The 22,730-nt window shown below is 38.8% G+C and overlaps 1 protein-coding gene across 1 annotated transcript in view; it reads right to left on the bottom strand.

Annotated features, from left to right (window-relative positions):
* The window catches only part of DOCK4 (dedicator of cytokinesis 4), a 261,513-nt gene that overhangs the window by 127,121 nt on the left and 111,662 nt on the right, over positions 1 to 22,730 (bottom strand). The window contains exons 9-10 of the mRNA XM_086609922.1: positions 1,262 to 1,343; positions 588 to 648 (exon numbers count right to left, since the gene is read on the bottom strand). Of these exons, the coding sequence (XP_086466048.1) occupies positions 588 to 648; positions 1,262 to 1,343 (143 nt within the window). The remainder of the gene's footprint in view (positions 1 to 587; positions 649 to 1,261; positions 1,344 to 22,730) is intronic.

The raw sequence follows: 22,730 nt of genomic DNA, 5'->3' as shown, positions 1-22,730 counted from the left end.
ATAAATACCTAATACAAATGTACACTTTTTTTTTCTCTTCCACTTTGTTCTAGAGGATTTGATATCTGTCTATAGCATCAGGGATTAAAACTGTTATAAGACTTTCTCCACTCCTTTCCCTCTCCCCCTTTTTAAAGGAGTCAGGGAGAAGACAAAATTCATCTGAACAATTTCAGGTATACATCAGATATTACATACTAATTAGGTACATTACATTTCCAGGCAAGTTTTTCTATGAACAAAGGATGCTTGAAATTACTCTCTTTGGAACAAGAATGGACTCTCCAATGACAATTCCATCATCTTAACACAGTTCATATTTGACACTTTCATTTTGTTTTGTGATAGTAACAAAATTCCTGCGTCTAAACTCAAGTTAGCAGTATGCTTGAAAAATAACACAAAACAACGCTAAGAAATCCAAAGCAATTTTCCCATCAAAATATAGGCATTTTTCTTTTCCAAAAATTTATTTAAAGTTCTAGCTAATCTAACAAATCCCAAAGCTGATCCCCAAACAATTTGTTTTATGTACTGTCATACGTCTAATAAATGTAAAATTTCTACTCACAGATGATTATACCTACCTATTCGGATAATGTGCACAGTGATATAGATGTCCTTCCTGAGTTCACTGCTACCCAAATCCTGTGCAAGATCAGAACCTCATTATTTCTGACTCCTGATTAAAATATGACATTTAAAGAGATCTTTACACACTGCTTTCACTGCCAGTGAAAGTGATAAATGAACAGTGAGTTCATTTAAATAGCGTTAACAAATTATCCCTTTACTACTTTAAATTGGCAGTCATGCACTCACAACGAATGTGCTAAAATACCATGGGGTTAGAATATGCTGTAATGCAGCAAAATCAGTGGGAGGACACAAAAAACTCGCTGTGTGCCTCGAGTAGCAGCAATGCATTTGTGCAGTTCCTAATATTCTGAAAATACAGAGAGTGCTGCATGAACAATCTTTTGGGTGTAAAATACATAAGGAGGAAAACTAACTGGTCTTTGTTGCAGGGAGAAAGACTGGTACATATGCCCCTGTGGAAGTTTAGATGAGTGCCCACATATTGCCAGAAAACATTAAACTTGGGGGTTCAGCAATACATTTCAACCAGCCTTTAGAGTTGATGTTCGTAACAATGTAAAAGCTTGGGGACCAGTTCTGAGTCAACCACAGAACAACAATTAAATCCAACTTCTATTTTCAATACCTAGCACAACGAAGATTGAGAACAGGAAGAACTCACCACAAAGAGAGAACAGTGTCTTTCAGGCTTTTCTGGACATTTTGGCAAACCATTTCTATTCAGTCTTAAGAAAAATCTTTCACTGTAAGAAAACAAATATGACAGATATGTTGAACAACACTACAGCAAAGTAGTTCTCATTTTGATCTTACTTCCAGATGCAACCTTCCTCAAGATATAAAAGAATGAAATAATGTCTTTCCAAAAGTCTCAGCCCTATCAATAAAAGAAAGGGAGAGACTAGCTAAGGGTGGTGATTTACTTAATCACCTAACAAAATTACTAAAAACCCAATACAAAATAGAAGACTGATTGTCATTTGGAAGAATGATATTGTATATCCTAGTACACAGAGAAATACAAGCAATAAAATTCATTTATATTAGAATTGAAATTACATGTGTAGTATGTTGGTATTGATTCTTCATAAACAAACGTCAACATTGCCACACTTCCATTCAGCCAATATTCTTTTTCATAGATAGGAAGATGATCCTAGGGGACATTTTTTCTACTTAACTCCATCAAAATCTCTCAGAGTACACTGATTTTAGTAGTCTTGTAAGAGTCGTGGAAGTTCCACCAGGGTAAATTTCATTTTTTGAATTCTGTTTTGTAATCTACTGTGGAGTATTAAATGTGGCAGCTGCTGTAAGTACTAATACCGCTAGTAGGGAGATGCAGAGAATACTTATTTCAGAATAGAAGATGGCATAAGACTTCGTTGGAAGAGAAATTACTTTTTGAAACATTCCTATTTGATAGTAGGTCCATTATGGATAATCTCTGAGCAAACTTGGCAATTAATGCATGGGAAGTTTATGAAAAAAACAAACTTTCCATGCTTTGGATCATTTTCTCCAAGATACAGTCTCATAGGAAATGTAACAATCATATTTCTGCAGTGAGAGATGGGGAAGATGGGAAAAGCAACGAAATCGGAAGTGTTATATACATACTCTCCACCCTCTCACCCTCAGCCCCAGCGGGCCAGATATTTGAGTCTAGATGCCCTGCAATGCTCAAATCAGACACAAAATTTCCAAAGCACAACTAGGTTTATTTTCTCAGCTGTATCCACCTCTTCTGCTTATCCTGGAGGCTAAACATGGTTTACCACTGCTCTATACCATCCACAGCTTTTCAAAATGCAGCTGGAAAATCACTAGGAATATGTTGGATAAGATCCAACTCAATAGAGACTAATTAAATCTTTATTGTGCCAGCATTTGCCTTGTAGAAAATCTGCATTGATCATTCACGGAATCAGAGCCATTCGCATTGAAAGGGAACTCAAAAGGTCTCTAAGTCCAATCTCCTGCTCAAGGCAGGGTCAGCTATGAGGTCAGACTAGCTCAGGGCTTTAGCCAGTCAGGTCTTGAAAACCTTCAGTTATGGAGACCATACAGCCACTCTAGAAAACTCATTCCAGTGTCTGACTGTCCTCAATTTTTTCTTTACATCCTGATGGACCTTCTCTTGTTTCAATTTATATTCCTTGTCTCTCATTATTCCACCATGCACCATTGATGTTATTGATCTTCTCATAGGTACAGGCAGGTGAGTTAGCTGTCCTCAAAACCGCTTCTTCTCCAGCCTAAACAAGCCCCACTGCCTCAGCCTGACCTCCCAGGGCAGAAGCTCCTGCCCACAACCAACGTGAGACCTTCTGCTGAACTCACTTCAGTTCATTAATATCAGTCTTGTATGGGAGGACCCAAAACTGGCATGGTCTAACCAACACTGAGCAGGGGATGTTCGCTTCCCTTAAGCAACTGGTTGTGTCTTGTTGACACAGCCTAGGATGCTGCTACGCTCAAGAGCACATTTCTTAAGAGCTATGTCAGGAGAATGATTTATCTTTTCATGTGCCAGCTATCCAGGCTGAACCTACAAACACTCCGACTTTTTTGTTGTGATTATTTGAAAACATTTGTGCAATCCTGAGCTATGCAGCTTTTTTAGAAGACAGTATAAAAGGCAGAACCTAAGAATAGTAGAGTTGAACTCAAATACCTCAAAGTGCATGAAAATGATACTTTCTGAGAAACATTCATGTTTTATGATACTGCCAAATTCTGCAGCTTAGGTCTCCATGGAAACTTTAAAATTGAGTTTTAAAGTCTGTTTATGTGAATATATTTTTACAGAGAAACAAGTTGGTATTTTGCTGTTGATATAAGAATGGTTTTCAAAATAATTCTGCCCTTTCATTTAGATTTAGCTCATTTGCAATATTGGAAAAAACAGTCTAAAAAGTGCAGAGTTTTTTTTACAGGTCTCACACAAAGTTATTGTACCTTGAGCAAGAATTATTATTTGTATTACTAAAGCAGCTAAAGCTTTAGGAGCCCGTTATGTTGGGCACCATGCAAAACTGAATAAAAAGAAAAAAGTCTCTGTTCCAGCAGTAACAATACAGCTCCTGCGTGCTGAAGCCTGCAGTGCATTGGTATGTGTCAATACAAATTTGGCCAATACAATTTGGTGATTCTGAACTTCATCACCTTATCTTCAGTCTGTAGAACTATTTAAAAGTAATACACAGGTAAACATCGCATTTCACTACATTTTTTGTCTTTAAAGCAACCACTAGACATGTTGATTCAAAGCAAAATAGCATTCAACAAGAAGCTGTCTTGCTGCGGATAAGCAATCTTCATAGTTTACCTACGAACTGGCAAATACTGAATTTAACTGGGAGTGTACTCTATATTTATTGAAGCTTACATTCTGCAGAAACAAAGGCACATCTTTTGAAAGCTTCCTACTCACTATCCACTACGAAAAGAAATTTTCAAGCTCTGCTTATACTCACAGACCATGAGATTATGATTCACAACACAATTAAACGCCAAGGACTTTTGTCACACCACAAAGAAATGCACTGATTGCAACAGAAATGTAGTGGTTATGCAGATCTAATTTCCTCATTTGAATTTGAAATTTTGTTTGACTGAAGCACAGGACTCAGTGGCAATGAAAAAAGCAAACTGAAAACAAATTAAAAAAATCTTAATCCTTGTTCAGTGCTTGGATACATTTTTTTTTTGCTTGAAACATATCACAGTACCAGTTACAGCTCAGATTAAAATAGTTACCTTTGAACATTACCAGGGAGCAAATGCGAGCAGTTAGACTTGTAAGATTATGAGGAAAAAAAAAAATGGCAATGTTATATCTGAGTACAGAGTACAGAGAGCATGTGCATTTATATACCAATTCAAAGGATTTCCATAGAGACAAACAGGTTAGAAAATGGTTGAAGAAAGTAAACAGCCTTCCTAAAACAAAATAAAGCCAGAATTCCCAAGATCTGAAAGCTTGTCTTCAAACAGCAGCAAAATCTCCAGAGGGTTAAATCTAGAGCTAGTATCTTATCGCACAGCAGTCTTCCCAGCAGTCAGTTACACGTACATATACGCGGCGAACACGCACAGCAGAACCCCCCAGCAGAAATACCTTTCCTTTGTATTCAGACAACTTGATTCTAGTTTAGACTGCAATGAATTTTTTATGAGCACCAATCTCGCCACTTAAACATGCTGTACACATTTCAGCTCTGCTGTCTTCCCACCAAAAATAAGGAAATAACTAATGCTGGAGAGATTAACTTAAGAAGGTCAACAAGGGATTTTTGTACTGTAACTTCTCGTGTATTAGCGAAGTAACAATGTGTTCCAAATCTGCAGGCTTAACGCGCACATTTAAAACAAACACGGCCACAAACCATTCTATTTTCCTAAGTGACCCCTATTTCCTCAGTATTAGCAGGAAAATGTTACCAGTCACATTACCAGTCTAGACAGATTCCTTGTTCTAGGATTTTATAAACACCACCATCAAAAAAAGAACCAGCCAGATTTATACGACGTGGCATATTCTTGTGGTAAAGCCATGTCATCAAATAGCCATAGTTCTCGGCATAGCTTCACTTCCAGACATCTTTATACATGGCCTCTACTTAAATATAGGTTACAGTGATTTCTAAAGCAAATAACGACAGACAATAAGAAAATACTGCCACATAATTCACCATTTCGAGTTTATCACATTCCAGAACACCGTTAATGGACATTCATTAAGAACTTGAATCTGAGTTGACTTCATTTACTGCTAACGGCTCATTGACTTCATAAAACCAAGATCAGACACAAAATTTTATCCTCACACTTAGTACAACATGTCACATGTTACTGAAGTAAAGATAATAAAGCCTTAAAAATATATTCTTAATCAGAGAATAACTGAATGATAAATGTGCCAACATGACTTAGCAGTACAAGCTGTTCCACAGCAAATCAGCCCCGGTATTTTAACTCTGTTATGCACTTATGAAAACCATACACAAATTTTTAACTGTAAAATAAGTAGCAATGAGCAAAGGGGGCGAGAAAAAGAAGAATGTGTACTATAAAAATAAGATTTCGACCCATTTCAGGTAAAGATAAAAACATTCACACTAACAAAAATACATCAAACAAAAATATATTATGATGTTATACCAAAGCTTATCTTCATGTCTCCTAGCCATGCTGACAACATGGGGGAAGAAAAAGATTTTCAAATGCTAGCTTTATGCTGTGGAGCCCAATTTCCCTCGGCTAGTTAAGGAGCTAAAAAGGAAAAGAGAAAGAAGAAAGGGAGATAGGTGGGAAAGAAAAACAGATATATGTACCTGCCCTCATCTTCTTCTCTCTACGAACTGAAGACAGCCTTAAGAAATTAGTTTTTATGAACACACCCTATATTATTTTAGATATTTGCAGCTGTATTTTAACTGAAAGGTGGCATTACACGTTTCTTGAAAAGAGTAACAAGTTACTTAGAAAACAGTGATTTTAGATTATTTTCCATGAGGTACCCGGAGACAAAAGGCAACGATACAGTTTAAAAGGACAGCACGCTGAAATCTATCAGTAGGTATTTACAATTAAAGAAACAACATACACCAGAAGCTGGAGCTCTCAGTAATAGTGAGCTTAGTCTGCCACCACGGATAAACATTTTGCAGCGCAGCATTATCAGTGCACAGACATACAGATCCTTTAAGCTGAATTACAGTCCTGATTATTATCCTAGTCACTGGCTGAGGTAACAGCATGGATACAAGCAGATTTGCTCTATCTTTCCCCAAAGATGGAAACTAAACCTGAAGACAGCAGGAGGAATTGGTAAAAGTGTAGGGAAACAGAAGTATTTATGAAAATCCCCTGCTTCCAACAACACCTGGGCTCCTATGTATTCATCACCATTTGAGGGTTTACAAATGGCAAGTCTGTATTCTTTCGTGCTGACCCTGCGCCTTTTGCCGGTAGCAAGTGTGACTGCGATGTGTTCTTGATAAGATGATCTGTAAAACCACCAGAATACCACTAGTGTTGAATGTATCTTGTCATTACCTAAATCTGTCACAAATATGTCATGGTTGGTGCACATACCTCCATTCTAACACTGCATGCATTTAAGGTCCACTAGCTACAAGACAGGGCACCCCTTGCAGCGCTTTCATCATTGCAATTAAAAACAATTACTTCTCCTGTTACTTTTCAACTTTTACAACATAAACAGTAAGAGGGTTATTTGTTAATGCATATGAAAGACCTAATCAATACCTCAGGTTCCACTTGCCTGGGTAGGTTTGTCAACTTTAAAAAGCATCTATTTACTCAAGATCAGATCAAAGATCTATGTAAGCCAACACCCCTTACTCCAACCATAGTAAGCAGAAGATATTTCAGAAAGAATCCTTAAACAGCAGATAGGTAGGCATGTTTGTTTCACTGCATATGGGTATTCATGAGAGGAACTGAGCCACATCATGACATACAACTAATTTCTAACACACCCTCACACCTGGGAATAATCCATCTGTACTTGTTGATTTGAGAGCATAGGAAAGATATGATTAAAAACAGGCTCTGTCTCCCCATAAAACACAAAACCAAACCCTTTCAGAAGCATCTTCTTGCTAGACTACACTCGTACCTTTTTTTAGAAACTCATTCCTACCGTATCTACCTCATTTTACTTATCCACGAATGTAGTTATTTTGCTGCAAATTCACATGCAGCAGCTCCTGCACAACTGATGAATAGGACAGTCTGGGCAGTCAGGCCAATGCAAACAGGCTTGCTGAAATGCCAACTCCTCAAAAAATACTTGGAACGCTACCCTGAAGTAAAATGTTAATTCTCCTGCAATTCAAGAATGGTCAATAGTTAAAGAGTAATTTATCAAAAATGTCTCGTTAATGACAGCAAATTACACTGCATGGCACAAAGTCAGATTAAATGAATGATTTGTAAAAAGAAGTATTATTAAAACATCTAGAACCTGTTAAAGACAGGACAAACCCTTTTGATCACATAGCAATGAAGGGCAATATAAATCTGTAGAAAAGACATTTATTACAGAAACTAACACAAGGCCAAAACATTTGGCAGGAGAATGAAGCTGTGCCAAACATCGTCATACACATTCTTCCCATCACATAAATCGTACCTGCTTATACTACTGCTGTTTATGAGTATGTAAAATTGAACTACAAAAAAAAATTACTTACTTGTGAGAGATAAATAAAATATATTTTTGCTATTGATATCTGAAAGCTTAAAAAAATTAATAGGTACAAGGGAGAAAGAAGACAGACCTATAGAAATCTTTGTAAGATACCAACTCTGATTTTGGAATTTCTCATTGGTCACGGTATGTTCCTGTGAAGAGTTTCTAAATCCAGAACAGAGTTTTCAGGTCAAAACCAGACTCGGGGAAAGAAAAAAAAAAAAAAAAGAAAAAAAAAGTCCTCCTTACACTGCTTACACTGTAAGGTAAATAGCCTGAATACTCATGGAATACATCCAAGAGGCTCAAGTTCCAATGTTTGTTTATTGTATGTTGAGTACTTTATGGGTCAGGCTATTAGTTACAGTGAGTGTGTTTTTTACGGTATTTTTGGAACTGTTTTGCTTTGTAAAACAACAAATGAAATGTAATTAATAGGGCACACCGATTGACTGGGCCGGTACTTTAGTGTTCTTACCGCTGATGTGGAGGAACTCCACAGCAGGCAGTTCAAGTCGGTATTCTCAAGCAAAAAGTATTATTCACTTGAGGCACATCCCTCACATTTCCAGTCTGACTGGGACCAAGAAACAACTTTTTGCTAATCTCCTCTGATGACTTCTACTCGAGAATTTTTCCTCGTCTAGGATCCAAGCAGAGGAGAAGCCCTATGACTTTTACTACTTCACTACTCCTGCCAAGAAAAGGCTGACTGACTACATATGTCCTGACTATACTCCTGCACGTAGGAATCTTTCTGCTCACAATGAATAACTGGAAAAAATGAGGTACGTTTTCTGAAGTGAAGCTTTTGAAGTTTCTGGAACTTCAGGCTTCTCTTTTAAGCTGCTTCTAATAACCCTATATTTATTTCCAAATACAATCATGCCAAATACATTCTTGTCCACAAGGGCAAATTACCAGGTGTTTTGTCTTAAACAAAGCCAACGATGAAATAATTAACCCTAATTATATATATTGTGTGTATATATCTATATCTCTATATAAATGATGATGTAAAAATTTTCAAAAGATTAGCAACCACATTCACAAATGTACAAACTAAGTTACCCATCTAAAGAGATATTTTTATTCCAAATACTTAAAGGATTGTTAGTAGAGCAGTGGCTGCTCTCTTCCCAAAGTAAATAAAACCAGGCTGGTTTTGTTTTAATTTGATTCTGAGGAGGGACAAAACAGGGTAATAAGTGACTAAATTAGAATGGAGGACTCTTAAAAGAGAGTCTACAAGCCAGATGCTTTATCTCTCCTGTATCTATGAGGTATACATATACATGCATCTATTTTGTGTAATTTGCTGTAGCATAGTTTTAATGCTGTGCAAGATGGGATATTTTTGTGCATGCTGCACAGGAAATTGAAAATAACACTGAGCTACCCTATGTTGTGATCCAGTAAAAGTGCAGATTATGCTTTTGGAAATACTATAAAGGAAAAGTAGCCCTGAGCTAGGTCATTGCTTCTGCTTCCCAGGGGTTACTCCCTCTACCAGAAACCCTGCTAGTTCCTTTAGCTCAAATCCCTGCCCTGTGTAGCAGACACATTTGCAGGGAGAAAGTCAGGATCCCAAACTACTACAAGATAAAAAGCATCCATGGATAATGTGGAGGCATCTGAGTAATAATTTTCAAGGAACACTATTCATGAAGTGAAGGTTACACACGTAAAAACAATAGTATTTTAAGGGGAAAAGGCAGAGTAGCCTATCACCTAAGGATTAATTAAAAATTGTAAGGAGCACCTGATTGTGCATAGCATATTATATGGCATTGTACTGAGCACACTTTCATGTACATACATTATTTCTCTACAAAAATCGTATGCTGCTGAAAAATTACAACAAAGTCCAGTCTGAACTCTGCCTCTCTACTCAGTGTTCACTCCTCCCAGAAATTCTGTGCTATTGAGATCAGGTAGCGTAGCCTGAGATACAGTTAAAACATATGTTTAAACAAATGGAAAAACCACATACACTTTTTTTCCTAGAATGATAATATTTTTCTCATAGATAATAGTAGAAACAAATCCCTCTCTTTATGCAAGGTTATTTATTAATAAAGCCTCTGAATTTTCATGACATTCAGAAACACAAAATTTAAATATAGAAAAATCTGTTGTACACATAGGAGCAGAAAATCTGAATATCTACTAATCTGCATGCATGTATGCACAAATTCTTTATCCCTCTCACTCCAGCTTTTGTATCTGAAATACATTGCGCCATCTAAAATTAATTCCAAATTTGATTTTAAAGTGCCTTCCCAACCATTTCCCAAACCTAGTTTGTTCTCTTCTCTGATTTCAGAATAAAATCAAGAATCCAGTGTCTGGAAAGAACATGAAAAGGAACAATAGACACACATATTACAACAAAGAAAGTCGAAAATAGCATTTCTAGCATGAAACACTTGCATGATAAGCATGCTCTGAAAAGAACCATAAAGAAGTTGAAATTAATTAGCAGGTGATTCTGAACTGAAACTTCTTGACCAACTAGATAAACTTCTACAATGAAATGACCAGGCTGGCAAATGAGGGGAGAGCAGTGGATAGTATCTACCCGGACTTCAGTAAGTCCTTTGACACTGTCTCCTGTAAGATCCTCCACGAGAATTGTTGATACATGGGCTGGATGAGCAGACAGCGAGTCAGATCGAAAACTGACTGAATGGCCAGGCCCAGAGGGTGGTGATCAGTGGCACAAAGTCTAATTGGAGGCCCATAACTAGTGGTGTAACCCAGGGGTCAATATTGGGTCCAGTCTTGTTTAACGTCTTCATTAATGATCTGGATGATGGGGCACAGTGTACTGTCAGTAAATTTGCTGATGACACAAAACTGGGAGGAGTGCCTGAAACACCAGAGGATTGGGCCGCCATCCAGAGGGATCTCAGCAGGCTGGACAAATGGGCTGACGGGATGTCGTGGTTTTAGGCCGATCCAGCAACTAAAACTCACACAGTCGCTCCTTCTCCAGTAAAGTGGAGAGAAAAAATATAATAAAGGGACTGAGGGTTGAGACAAGAACAGAAGGAGCACCCACCAACCATGGTCTCGGGCAAAACAGACAGGGATTTCTTAAAGCAAAACAGTTTATTAATGGTTACTTAAAAGGACAAAGGGAAACAAAACCGGTTACTTGAGAGGATAAAAAGAAACAAAGCCAGATCTTAAAAACAACACCTTCCTTCCCATCCTTTCCTTTTCCTCCCGGCTCTACCTCCTCCCCCCAGCAGCACAGGGGGCAGGGACTGGGGGAGTGCAGGTCAGTTCATTCTGTGCTGTTACTGCTGCCTCTTTCTTAAAGGAGGAGGAGTCCTTACATCCTTTTCCCCTGCTCCAACGGATTCCCTAACTCACGAGGAAAAATCCACAAACTTCTCCAGCGTGAGTCCAGCCCACAGGAAGCAATCCTTCCCCACAGATTGCTCCGGTGTGGGCTTTACCACAGTCTCGGATTCTTAGGGAGTTGTAGCCACTCGCTCCAGCATGGGTCATCACACAGACTCCAGATGCCTCTCTGCCTTGTTGTGCATCCCAACACGACCATCCTCAGGCTCAGGCATCTTCTCTCCACAGGCTGCGAGTGGGTCTCTACTCCACCGAGGCCGTCCTGGTTGCAGGGGGGCCGCCTGCTATCTCGCCACCAGCCGCAGGGGAAACTCGGCTCCGGCACACCTCCTCCCGCTCCATCCTCACTGACCTGTTGTCGATGCGGCTGTTTCTCTCAGATCTCAGTCCTCTCCAGGTGAACTCAGCCCAGTGGGCACCCCGGGAGTGGGGCGCTCCCCAAGTTCCCCAGCCGGCTCCACCACCGCCATCCTCAGTGGGTGGCACTGGCCCGACGCAGGCAGCCGCCCGGCCAGGAGCCAGGGAGCGGGGGCAGTGCCCTCCTCCCTTCTCTCCTCGCTCCTGGGCAAAGCACCTTTTCCGGTTCCTTTGTCCCAACTTAAATAGGGCAATTCGCAGAGGCGCTGATTGGCTCAATCCCGAGGGGGATGGGAGTCCGATCTGGTGGCCAGAACCAAGTCTAACCCGGTTCCAAAACCAGGGAGGTCACATGGAGCAAAACCCCTCTCCTGCCACCAGAACCCCCATCCCCTCCCCCATCAAACCGTGACACGGGAACCTCCTGAGGTTCAACCAGGAGAAGTGCAAAGTCTTGCATCTGGGGAGGAACAGCCCCAGGCACCAGTAGATGGTGGGGGATACCCAGCTGGAAAGCAGCTTTGCAGAAAAGGATCTGGGGGTCCTGGTGGGCACCAAGTTGAACATAAGCCAGCAGTGTGCCCTTGTGACAAAGGAGGCCAATGATAACCTGGGCTGCATTAGACAAATTATTGCCAGCAAGTTAAAGGAAGGGGATCCTTCTCCTCTCTACCCAGTGCTGGTGATGCCACACCTGGAGTACTGTGTCCCATCTGGGCTCCCCAGTACAAGAGAGACATGAACATACGTCGTGGTTTAGCCCAGCCAGCAACAGCACCATGCAGCCACTTGCTCAATCCTCCCCCCACCAGTGGGATGGAGAGGGGAAAATATAACAAAAGGCTCAAGGGTTGAGAAAAGGACAGGGAAGGATCTCTTACCAATTATGGTCACAGACAAAACAGACTCGACTTGGGGCAAAACAATTAATTTAATTCATTACCAGTCACAGAGAGAATGATGAGAAACAAATCCAGATCTTAAAAATACCTTCTCCCTACTCCTTCCTTCTTCCCGGCTCTACCTCCTCCCCACAGCAGCAGGGGGATGGAGGTTGTGGTCAGTTCCTCACACATTGTTTCTGCCACTCCTTCCTTCTCAGCAGGAGGACTTCTCACACTCTTCTCCTGCTCTAGCGTAGTGTCCCTTCCACGGGAGACAGTTCTCCACGGATTTCTCTGATATGAGTCCTCACGGGCTACAATTCTTCATGAACTGCTCCAGCATAGGCCCCTCCCATGGGGTGCAGTCCTTCAGGAGCAGACTGCACCAGTGTAAGCATACCCACAGAGTCACAGCCTTCTTCACGTGCAGCCACCTGCTCTGGTGTGGGGTCCTCCTTGGCTGCAGGTCTTCACAGACTGCTCTACAGCTCACCATCTCACCACAGCACACCTCCTCCTCCTCCATCTTCACTGACCTTGGTGTCTGCATAATTGTTTCTCTCACATCTCACTCTTCCCTCTGTTGCAGCTGTGCCAGGCCCGACCAGTCCGATGAACTCTGGCAGCCCCGGTGGGACAATTTCCAGCCACCTCCAGGAATGGGGAGCTTTGGAGCATTTCAAGCCGCAACCGCCGCCCCCACCCCACCAGGCGAAGTGGTGGGGGAAGGGGGATGGCCCAGGACAGACAGTCACCCATGCCTTCCCCCTTTCTCCACTGTAGGTCCCACATGCCAGAGGTTTCTTTGTCCCTTCTTAAATATGTCATTCACAGAGGCACTGATTGGCTTGGCACTGGCCAGAGGCAGGTCTCACTTGGAGCCAGAGAAGTTTCTCGCAGCTTCTCACAGGAGCCATTCCTGTAGCCCCTCCCCTACCACCAAGACCCTGCCACACAAACCCAACACATTACAATTAACGAACTGTTCCTCACAACAATATGCGACACATTCTTCATTACCAGAGGGCCATCCATACAGGATTTTTCTCCTGTACTTTTTCAATAACTTCCGTAGCCTTGCACTCAGTACACACTCTACAGCTTCACAAATACATTCTCCAACTCCTTTGTGGTCTAGTGTTCAACATTGTTTAGGAGGAACAAAGAATTTCAGTATTCAAGTCTGCTGCATTTAAAGTGCTGATGTCTGGAGCACTGATCCTAAATAAACTAGATATTGAAACTCAAGTGTAACCCACTTACACGCTTAACGTAATATTGAATTTTTGGGCTCTTGCTCAAGAGAGGCCACAGGGATATCTGCTCAGCCTGTAAAGACGAAAGACATCTCGAGCTCTCAACAGTGAGCCTTCTGGGTAATGGAAATGTATTATCAGCTCGATTCAAGAGGTATCCAAGCCATTCCTTGCTGTTGTTCTGACTGTTAACAATAGTCAGTTGTGTAAATCTTAGTTAGAGGGATGGTTAAAAGTCACGTTCTTTGAGCTGTGCTAGAAGAGAGCAGATCTCAGGTTTGAAGATGCTGACAGAGGTTGCAAAAAAATGCCTTTAAACATTCTCTTATTATACAAAAATCCTCTAAGATTTTCACAGAATAAGTGGGGAGGGGAATATTTGTTTCTTAAAGGGAGAAAAACTGTCATTATGGCTTTTTTTTTCCGAAAAGAAAATTAGAACACAAAGTAGTAAATGTTTTGACCAACAAAATGTGGATTTCGGCTTTCAGCAAGTGATTTAACTGATTTAAAGTAACAGCAGAACTGAAAGAAGAAAAGCATGAAAAGATTGATGATTGGTATGAATGTCACAGAATCATAGAATGGTTAGGGTTGGAAGAGACCTCAAAGATCATCTAGAGGTTAAGAGCACAACTGAGCAAGGGTAATCTTATTCTTTGATACGGGTTGGAGTCTACACAATCATTAAGCATATAATCAAAAACTCACAAAATTCAAAAAGCAGTTTGCTTTCATCGGCCTTGAATAAACATCCTATTCCTCTTTGTGCTGCTTAAGAATCTGTGCTCATTTGAGGGCAATACGTTACTTACAAACAAGGTTGTTCAAGGTGATAGGAAAAGGAGGATTAGTGTGCCAACTTATCTCTGCTCCTCACACAGATGGGGCCAGAGGCATCAATCATTTATGACAAAACGTTCGTATCATATTGACACAGACACAAAGTGTGTATCAATGAAAGAAAAACCTGCCCCACTCTATCTTTCTGAAGTGCTGCCTTAAAATCGTCCTATTAATAGCATTGCTATTTGGAAAAATTACAGCATTAAGAAAATGGTTTAGACAAGACACTGCTACACAAGAACTGTGCGGCACATGGCAGATTTAAGAAAAATAATTTCTACTGCAGTATGTTGGCGTAACACAGAGGCATAAACTATGTAAATGTAAAGGTCAGCAAAACAACTGGGACTTTGGGCAGGAGAGGATGCAGCGTTCTTATGCATACTCATCAATGCCAAGAACAGGGTCCACAGTCTGAACTGAATGAATGTAAGCAGCAGGCTTAATATCTTCCATTCCTTTTTTCACAATACACCGCCCAGATGACAGCTGCCAGTGTTTTCAAAAATTCTCTTTAAAAAACAGACAAGATCTCTGGATAGCAATGTGCTGCAAATACAAATATGGTCTTAAAGTATCTACACTGGAAAGGTAGGTATTTCAGAGGACATTGGGATATTTGATTTTTTGAACACAGTCATCTGGTAAATATTTTCTTTGGGAGTTTGTTTTTTTTTGTTTTGTCTTTTGTAACAGTAGAATATTCTTGTGGCAAGAAATAAAGTTAACTGAGTCTCAGTGAATAATGAACATTGTCAGGAAAACACCAAAGTTGTTACTTTGTCCCTTGCAACTTCTTAAACTGATTCTATTAAAAGCTGATAAGTGAGATCTTATCAATAGAAAATCGATATATTTTTAATTAAGGGATTGGTGTTCTTAGAGCTCCAGTGTAAAATGGCCACACTCTGGCCACACTAAGGTCATCACTGTTGCAACAAATTGCTGTATTTAGTAGATGATATGAGTACATGTGAGGGAAAAGCATGTACTATCATTAGATGTCTTATTTCTCTGAAAATCTGCCACTACAAAACTGGTAACTGTGTAATCTGTTGAAGTACACACTATTGACTTCGTAAGTGTGATCTAACTGTGGAGGAAGAGGTTCATTTCATTAACTTTTGTGCTGGTAAGAGAAGAAAATATCCCCAAAGCAAATCATCATCATCTCGCTCTTCAGTGCTCTAAATGTTGGGAATCTAAGCTTCTTCATAGTGCACCTTGACAGAACAGAAGCTACTGATAATTTCTTACGAATTAAAAAATATCTCTCACATCTTACAATACATTTATAAAGCAGCTAATAAAGAGCATCAGAACACAGGATTGTTGCACTCTGCTGAAATGTTGAAAACACACTTTTCCAGTCTTCCTTTGGAGCTCTAACAATGTCTTATCTTTTACCTAAAGTTTAAACTTAGTTGTTTTCTCGTAAGTGCATCTCACATTAAATTAACTGCATTTAGGTGTCACCCTCTTAACTCTGAAATTGTTTCAGTGATGTGATTGGCTAAAAAAAAAAAAATCTGTTAACTCACAAAGAAAAAATTACGTGAGTACAGCTGAGTTATTCCATGTTTCACAGGAATTTCCCCATTCAAACTATGATCCTGTAATATCCATCTTACATATGCTATTTCATATACACTAGTTTATGATCTACATGATCACGTTAGTTTGAATCAGGTATTTCCTGATTGTCTCCACATATCACATTTTGATTCACAACCCAGAACAGTCTAAGCTAGAGAACTGGATTTCTTCTGTATAAAACTAAACTGGAACATACATTCTTGCCACTCAGTCCACACAACTACAGAGTTAGTCCAAACTAAAATTCTTAAAACGTTTATATGTGTTAACACTGGGCTCTCAGCATGAACTGCTGCTCTACAAATCCACTCCTACTGGCTGGCACTACTTGCTGAAGACGACAGTCTTAGACTTTCAAACTGTTCATCTAGTTATAACAAAATTAGATGATATAAAAACAAACCATCAAAGCTGAGTACTAAATTGAGAAGTCCTTCTGATTTTGCTTTATTCAAACATTCGTTGAGCATGCCAGATTCAAGGAACAGATTTTATAAAAGCATTTCTTAACAACAGTAATTAACTACCGTCTGGACTCTCAATAGATCTGGAGAGAGTATGTTTAAGATAATATACTTTAGAAAAAGACTAGGATGTAGTACAATTCGTAAGTAGACAGTAAAAGCTCAGCAGTGGCCAGGAAAACAGGACTGAACTGAAAGATGAAAAAAGCCTCCAGAGATGTGATCATGGACCTCCTTCAATTTTCCAGACACAGCAACGCCACTACTCTACAACTGTGTATGCTAAAAATTTTGCCTGTATGTTACGATTCTAATAGTGAAAATAGTTCTATAAAACTGAAGTGTTACCAAGAGAGCTTTTTACTTTCTTAAAGAATAAAAACCTGAAGAATACACAAGCAGGGCTTGTTACCTTAGTATATGTAATATGTTAATTTAAGCAATAGCAAAAATTATTCCTAGCAGCTACTTCAGCTAGAAAATATGGATATATACATAGGCATACACAGTCAAGTGAAATTAGTAGGCATCAATTAAGTAGAAAATAAATTACTTGCAACTGTAGTCTTAATGCATCAAGTGCATAAGCATGTCATCACTCATTTAAATACTTGACTATCAGGAGGGAACTTCTACAGTTTTCTTGGTTCCATATAGGAAGTAGAATATTCATGTCCAAAGAAGCCTTTTAAAGTGTGAAGGCATTAGACAATTATATCAATATAGAAACATTCTGCAAAGTAATACTAATTATTACTATTTATTAACAATAACAATAGTCATAAACAAACCTATATTTTATTATTACATCTACCTTAATACAACAGAACTGATGCTATTGTGGATGCCAATGCAATTAGAAAAGTTATTTTTAATAGTAATTTCCAGCAAGAAAAAGAGCCTGATGAAAAGTACAGTCCCATACTGTCCCAAACAAATTGCAAGTGATCACAAAAGAACACTTCTCTCCAGCTTACTAAAGTTGACAGAAAAGATCCCTGTTGCCCAAAACGGGCGCTGATCACACTAAGTTAGGTGCAAGTTATGCATCCCAGCTGCTACCAATCTAGGGAAATCTTTAGTTAGGAAGTCTGAGGGTCAAAAAGAACCCCAAGCATCACACTGATTTTTGTGTCACTATCTGACATCAGATTTCTTCTCTGAGCAAATCACTTATTAATTTCTATATCACAGTTTCTCAGATCTCACCTGAAAAACATATTATTATCTAATTCTTTGTACATGTTGGGAGAATTATGAGCATTTATCCATGCTGTTAAGATGAAAAATTATTTAACTGAGAATAATGTAGTTATAAATTTACCTAATTTTCCTTTTACTCAAAGCATTAAAGGAATACTATGACACATTATCAAAACTACTATCAATAATAGCTTAATGATTTTATGGCTTTAATTTCCATCTCTTACTTATTTTTAAAGGTGCTATCCTAGAAATGCAGATAGGTCACACAATGAGAGCACCAATTTATACGTTAAATTTGAAGAAAAATCCTTAAACATTACCTACCACAACTTAATAACAGAAGAGCCACACAAATCATGCTTTCTTTATTAACAAACGAATTTCAATATATACTGAAGCAACAGTTCTAAATTTGTTCATACATATATCACTTAATATTGATCCATTTACTCTAAATCCTTTGCAAATATTTTAAGAGCAAATCTAGAATGCTTTTCCTTATGAATTCCACTCTGAGGGGGTAACGTCAAGAAGTCAGATAACTAATATTGAGTATCTATATCCTTTATGAATTCAGTATCAACTCTCTCTGAAATTGAAGGCTCAAGCTTTATTGCGATCTAAAGTAGTGAAATAGAAAATAGAAAAGAAATAGAATGGATTCAGCTTAAATTTCCTTCCAGGTATACTAAGCAGCTCTTTAAACAAGACAGTCCACAGATTCTGAAGAGCTATCCAACACGCCCTAAAGAAGATGCAGACATTTCATCAGCCAAATTGCTTTCTAGGTTTCACTGACTATAACTAGTCTCTGCAGACTGTAACAGGAGCCGAGAGATGCAATTCACACAAAGATCTTCAGTTTAGATCTCTTTGAAGCTAGATTCCAATCCTAAAGTCCATTTATTCATCATGAAACCTTCTAAAATTAAGACAAAAATGCTAAGCGTTGGCATACATCTTAATCTTGGTATCTTACTCAGGACTACCGAAAGATACGTCCACCTACTCAGACTCCAGAGCCTGATGGCATCCCCTCCCTAGCCTGAAGATAGACTTGCATATTCTTTCAGGACTGATTCTTTTCTAATGAAGCACAACTAATCAGAGAAAGAAAAGATGATGAAGAGGAGCAAATGCTAAATTTAGATATAAAGCACGCAATGATCACTTTGGATTTTTTTTTTTAATAAAAAACAAGAGAGTAGTGTAGATGAAGAAGAGATTTATATTCATAGGTTGGGGCTTTCTTTAAGAAAACAAAGGTCCATGTTCAGTTTCTTTCTCTGCCTTTGAGTAGTCAAGCTTACACTTCTTGTCTTCCAGAGAGCCTGGACTGTCTCTTAAGCTACAGCAATCATCATTCAAATATTGTATGAAGTGTTACAATTATTACTATTTTCCTTTTCCTCCTCTGGATGTCTTTACAAAGACAAACAGTGGCTAACATTGTATCGTATTAGAACCCAGCCCTGCCAAGAATACTTACTGAACTTACTTCGAGTGGCAAACAACATGGGTCACAAGAATTAAAGAAAAGTTGTGTGCTGGCATTCAGGATCATAGTTTTCAATTTGATATCTAAATTTCTTTCTACTTTATACACCTATATTCTTTTAATCTGTTCTTAGCATGTAATGATGTTGTATTTGCTTATTAGACACTCGATTGCAGCCCCACTAAGTCAAATACAAGAACTGTTAACCCACTGTGCTTTCTGGTTATAACTTGGTTTGTCTCAGTTGCTATGGCATGCTTTTTTTCAGAGAGAATCTATAACTACAGCACAACAACAAAAAGTTTCATTACCTTTCATTGTTCAATGAGTATAAGTCTGATCAGTTGTTAATGTTGCCTGAGAAAACTACAACTTTACAGTGGTCTAAGGACAACCTTATTCTTGCACTTCAATACAAAACTCAGCTATTAAACCATACTTTCCCTATGTTATCAAGTATCTTCTTTTTTGTTTGTTTTTTTTCAAAGCACAGACTTTTCCATGTGCTGACATGCTAGCCACATTATTAATAATTCAGATATTTTCAAAGTAAAAACCAAACCTTTCAAAGTATTAGACACTACAGCTGATCAGAAAATTCAATAACTGCAAATTTGCCAAGTCACTATCACAAAATCGAATTGTTCTATGTGTGTTAGTAAAAATGTCATCCATTTATCAGTAATGCATAAATACTCAAAATTTAATGAAAACATTCTGTATAACCTCTGCAGCAATATACAGATAGATTTACATTAATACATTAAAAATAATCTCACTAAGAAAAATGCCACAAAATATCATTTATATGCTGTGGTTGCTTGCAGGCCAGTAACACGAAGAAGCCAGGTGAGCTGTGAGCTGGAACATGCTGTATTTCTTTCTGAATGTTGCTAACTGTTTTGGATCAGAACATCCTACCAAGAGGCTCCTTTTTCTTGCACTAGTCTGGAGCTGTACTAAGAAGGGAGCTGCTATACTCAAGCTTCCTGAAGCCCTACTATTTCTTTTTGTAGATACTTGCCTCACTTCAGTATCTACCATTGCAATTCAGTTTAACCTTCACACTTGAATAAATGTTTCTTTTCAAACAGCTGAACGTATGAAACAGATAACATAAAACGAAAAAAAAAATCTGTGGAAAAAGATGTGCAATCAATTAAAAAAAAAAAATCAGATAATGTTGCTTCTAGTGCTCTAATAATCTTTTAAAGTTGCTATTTCAATTGCATAAACCTGAGGTTACAAAAATGAAATAGATACATAGAGAGATTTTACATCTGCAGGTCCACCTGGTAAGAAGCTAAGTTAGTCTTAAGAAAAATATCAGAACAGAAACTTTATCGTTAAACCTCAATTCTGCTATTTTTACTCTCTCCAAATGAACTATTTCTTTAAGGGGCTACAGAGATCACTTGCTTTATGTCAATTTACATCAGATGGACAATGAACACTATATTGTAATCCAATTAAAGCCATATTTCTGGAGCAACTGTACCCTGTGAGCTTAACATTATGCATTCAAATGGTCTCATTAAAACAAGCAGGATTACCCACCTGAGGAAAGCCTCGTACACATATAGTGCTTGCAAAACTGAAACTTGAGGTAAAAAGCAACAAAGTCCAAAGAAATAAAACCCCAACATTCTAATATCATAAGCAGTGAATTGAAGATATACACTTTAAGTCATGTATAATCACATACTTCTATTCTTAATCAAAGATCTTTCTGTTTCAGGAAACAAATTGCCATGTATAGTTCCTTAAGTTTTTCTGTGCTATTAACAAATTTCATCTATTATTTTCACTGCATTTTTCTACTGGACCACAAGATGATGACTTAGGAAACCAAAGGACAAATGACACATCTAGGTTGTGACAGACCTTAAGGTGTTGCCACACAGTTTTTGACCTGCACTTTCACCAGAAATGAGAAAAAGAGTCCATGTATCCCGGGTCTACAAGTCTATTATTGCCAGTAGGCTTCAGCATCATTGCAGGGCGTGAACTGCAGTAGCTGGGGAGCGCAGAGATTGTCTCCCCTCATATGTCATCCTTCTGAGGGACGCTGTTCATTTCATGCATGCATCAGCCAGGGCCTAAAGACCTCTGAAACATCCCACCCATTTGTACTGAATAAAATTTATACATCATACCATACTGTTGTGCACCAAGACCTTCTAGCTTTGGTTTAACTTCATGATAACCTAGTTATGTCACTTCCAGGTCTAGTCCAGAAAGACCATATAAATATCCAGCTTGGACAACTGTGCATTCCAGAGTTCATTCTGTGATATAGATATACTTCGGATTTTATTTGTTCTTGCGAAAACTGTCTTGGGTTTCAGCTTTTTCAACGTGTTGAGAGGTTTCTATTTGTTTCTTGTGAGGGATTTTTGTTGTGTTTTTTCTTTTTTGTTGTGGGTGTTTGTTTTGAAGATGGTTGCAAACTACCTTCACAAAGTTCATCTAGTCATGCCTTCCATGCCCTAGAAGGCAGTCTGGATTCATGGCAACACGCTTCTTCAAGGTTTGCCAGTAATGGGATGAGGAAGTTCACACATAATAAAGCAGCTGCAAACAGACACTGGAGTCAGCAATCAATAACTAAAGGTCAGATCACAGCAAGCATGCGACAAACAGCTCTAGAATTTGTGCTTTCATGTGAACATGAAATCCAATGCATTTGCTTTCACACCATCACTACTGCCATAACCTTGTTTTCAGCAATCTATAGCACCCAAATTGTTTTCTGTCAAGGTCTGAAGCTCTTTCCTAAATCTATCACCTGCTGTGTCATTCACTGGAGTGAACACAAAAGCTGTGCCCTGATGAACGTATAATTCTCAGAAATGACAGTAAACTGTATTTTGGTGGCTAATGTCCAAAGTGCAGGCCAGAATGAAGTGTCAGTATATAGCAGCTAATACCATAACAATAGTTGCTTATATATGATTTCATTATCAATAAAAATCTACTTACTCAGTGTAGTCTTATTTCAAAGCACTGGTTAGTTATCGTGCCCAACTACAAAGCACAGACATAATTTTGTCAAATTCAGCCCAAGTTCCACATGGCTCCCCAAATTCCTATTGCCATATGTAAAACAATAACTAATACACAGTCATGGCTTTGTATGCATTTTGAGTAACACTTTTCACCCTATTAACAGGCTTAGAACAGTAGCTTATATATCTTTTTGCGTATTTGTGAGCTGTCTTATTGTGGTGGGTTGGGCTGTTCCAGCAACTAGACCCCCTCACACAGCCGGTCACTCCCCTTCCCCCACCCCCAGGAATGAGGGAGAGAATTAAGGAAGAAACGGGAAACCCGTGGGTTGACATAAGAACAATTTAACACAGATGATTTAATACAGTGTAGGTGCTCACCACCCCCTTGTATGCGAAGCCCGTCTCGTCCCGAAGC

Source organism: Tauraco erythrolophus, chromosome 4 (genome assembly GCF_009769465.1).
Source record: "Tauraco erythrolophus isolate bTauEry1 chromosome 4, bTauEry1.pri, whole genome shotgun sequence".
Lineage (NCBI taxonomy): Eukaryota > Metazoa > Chordata > Aves > Musophagiformes > Musophagidae > Tauraco > Tauraco erythrolophus.
Note: the sequence above shows the minus strand (reverse complement) of the source record. Positions and strands in the feature narration are given on the sequence as shown.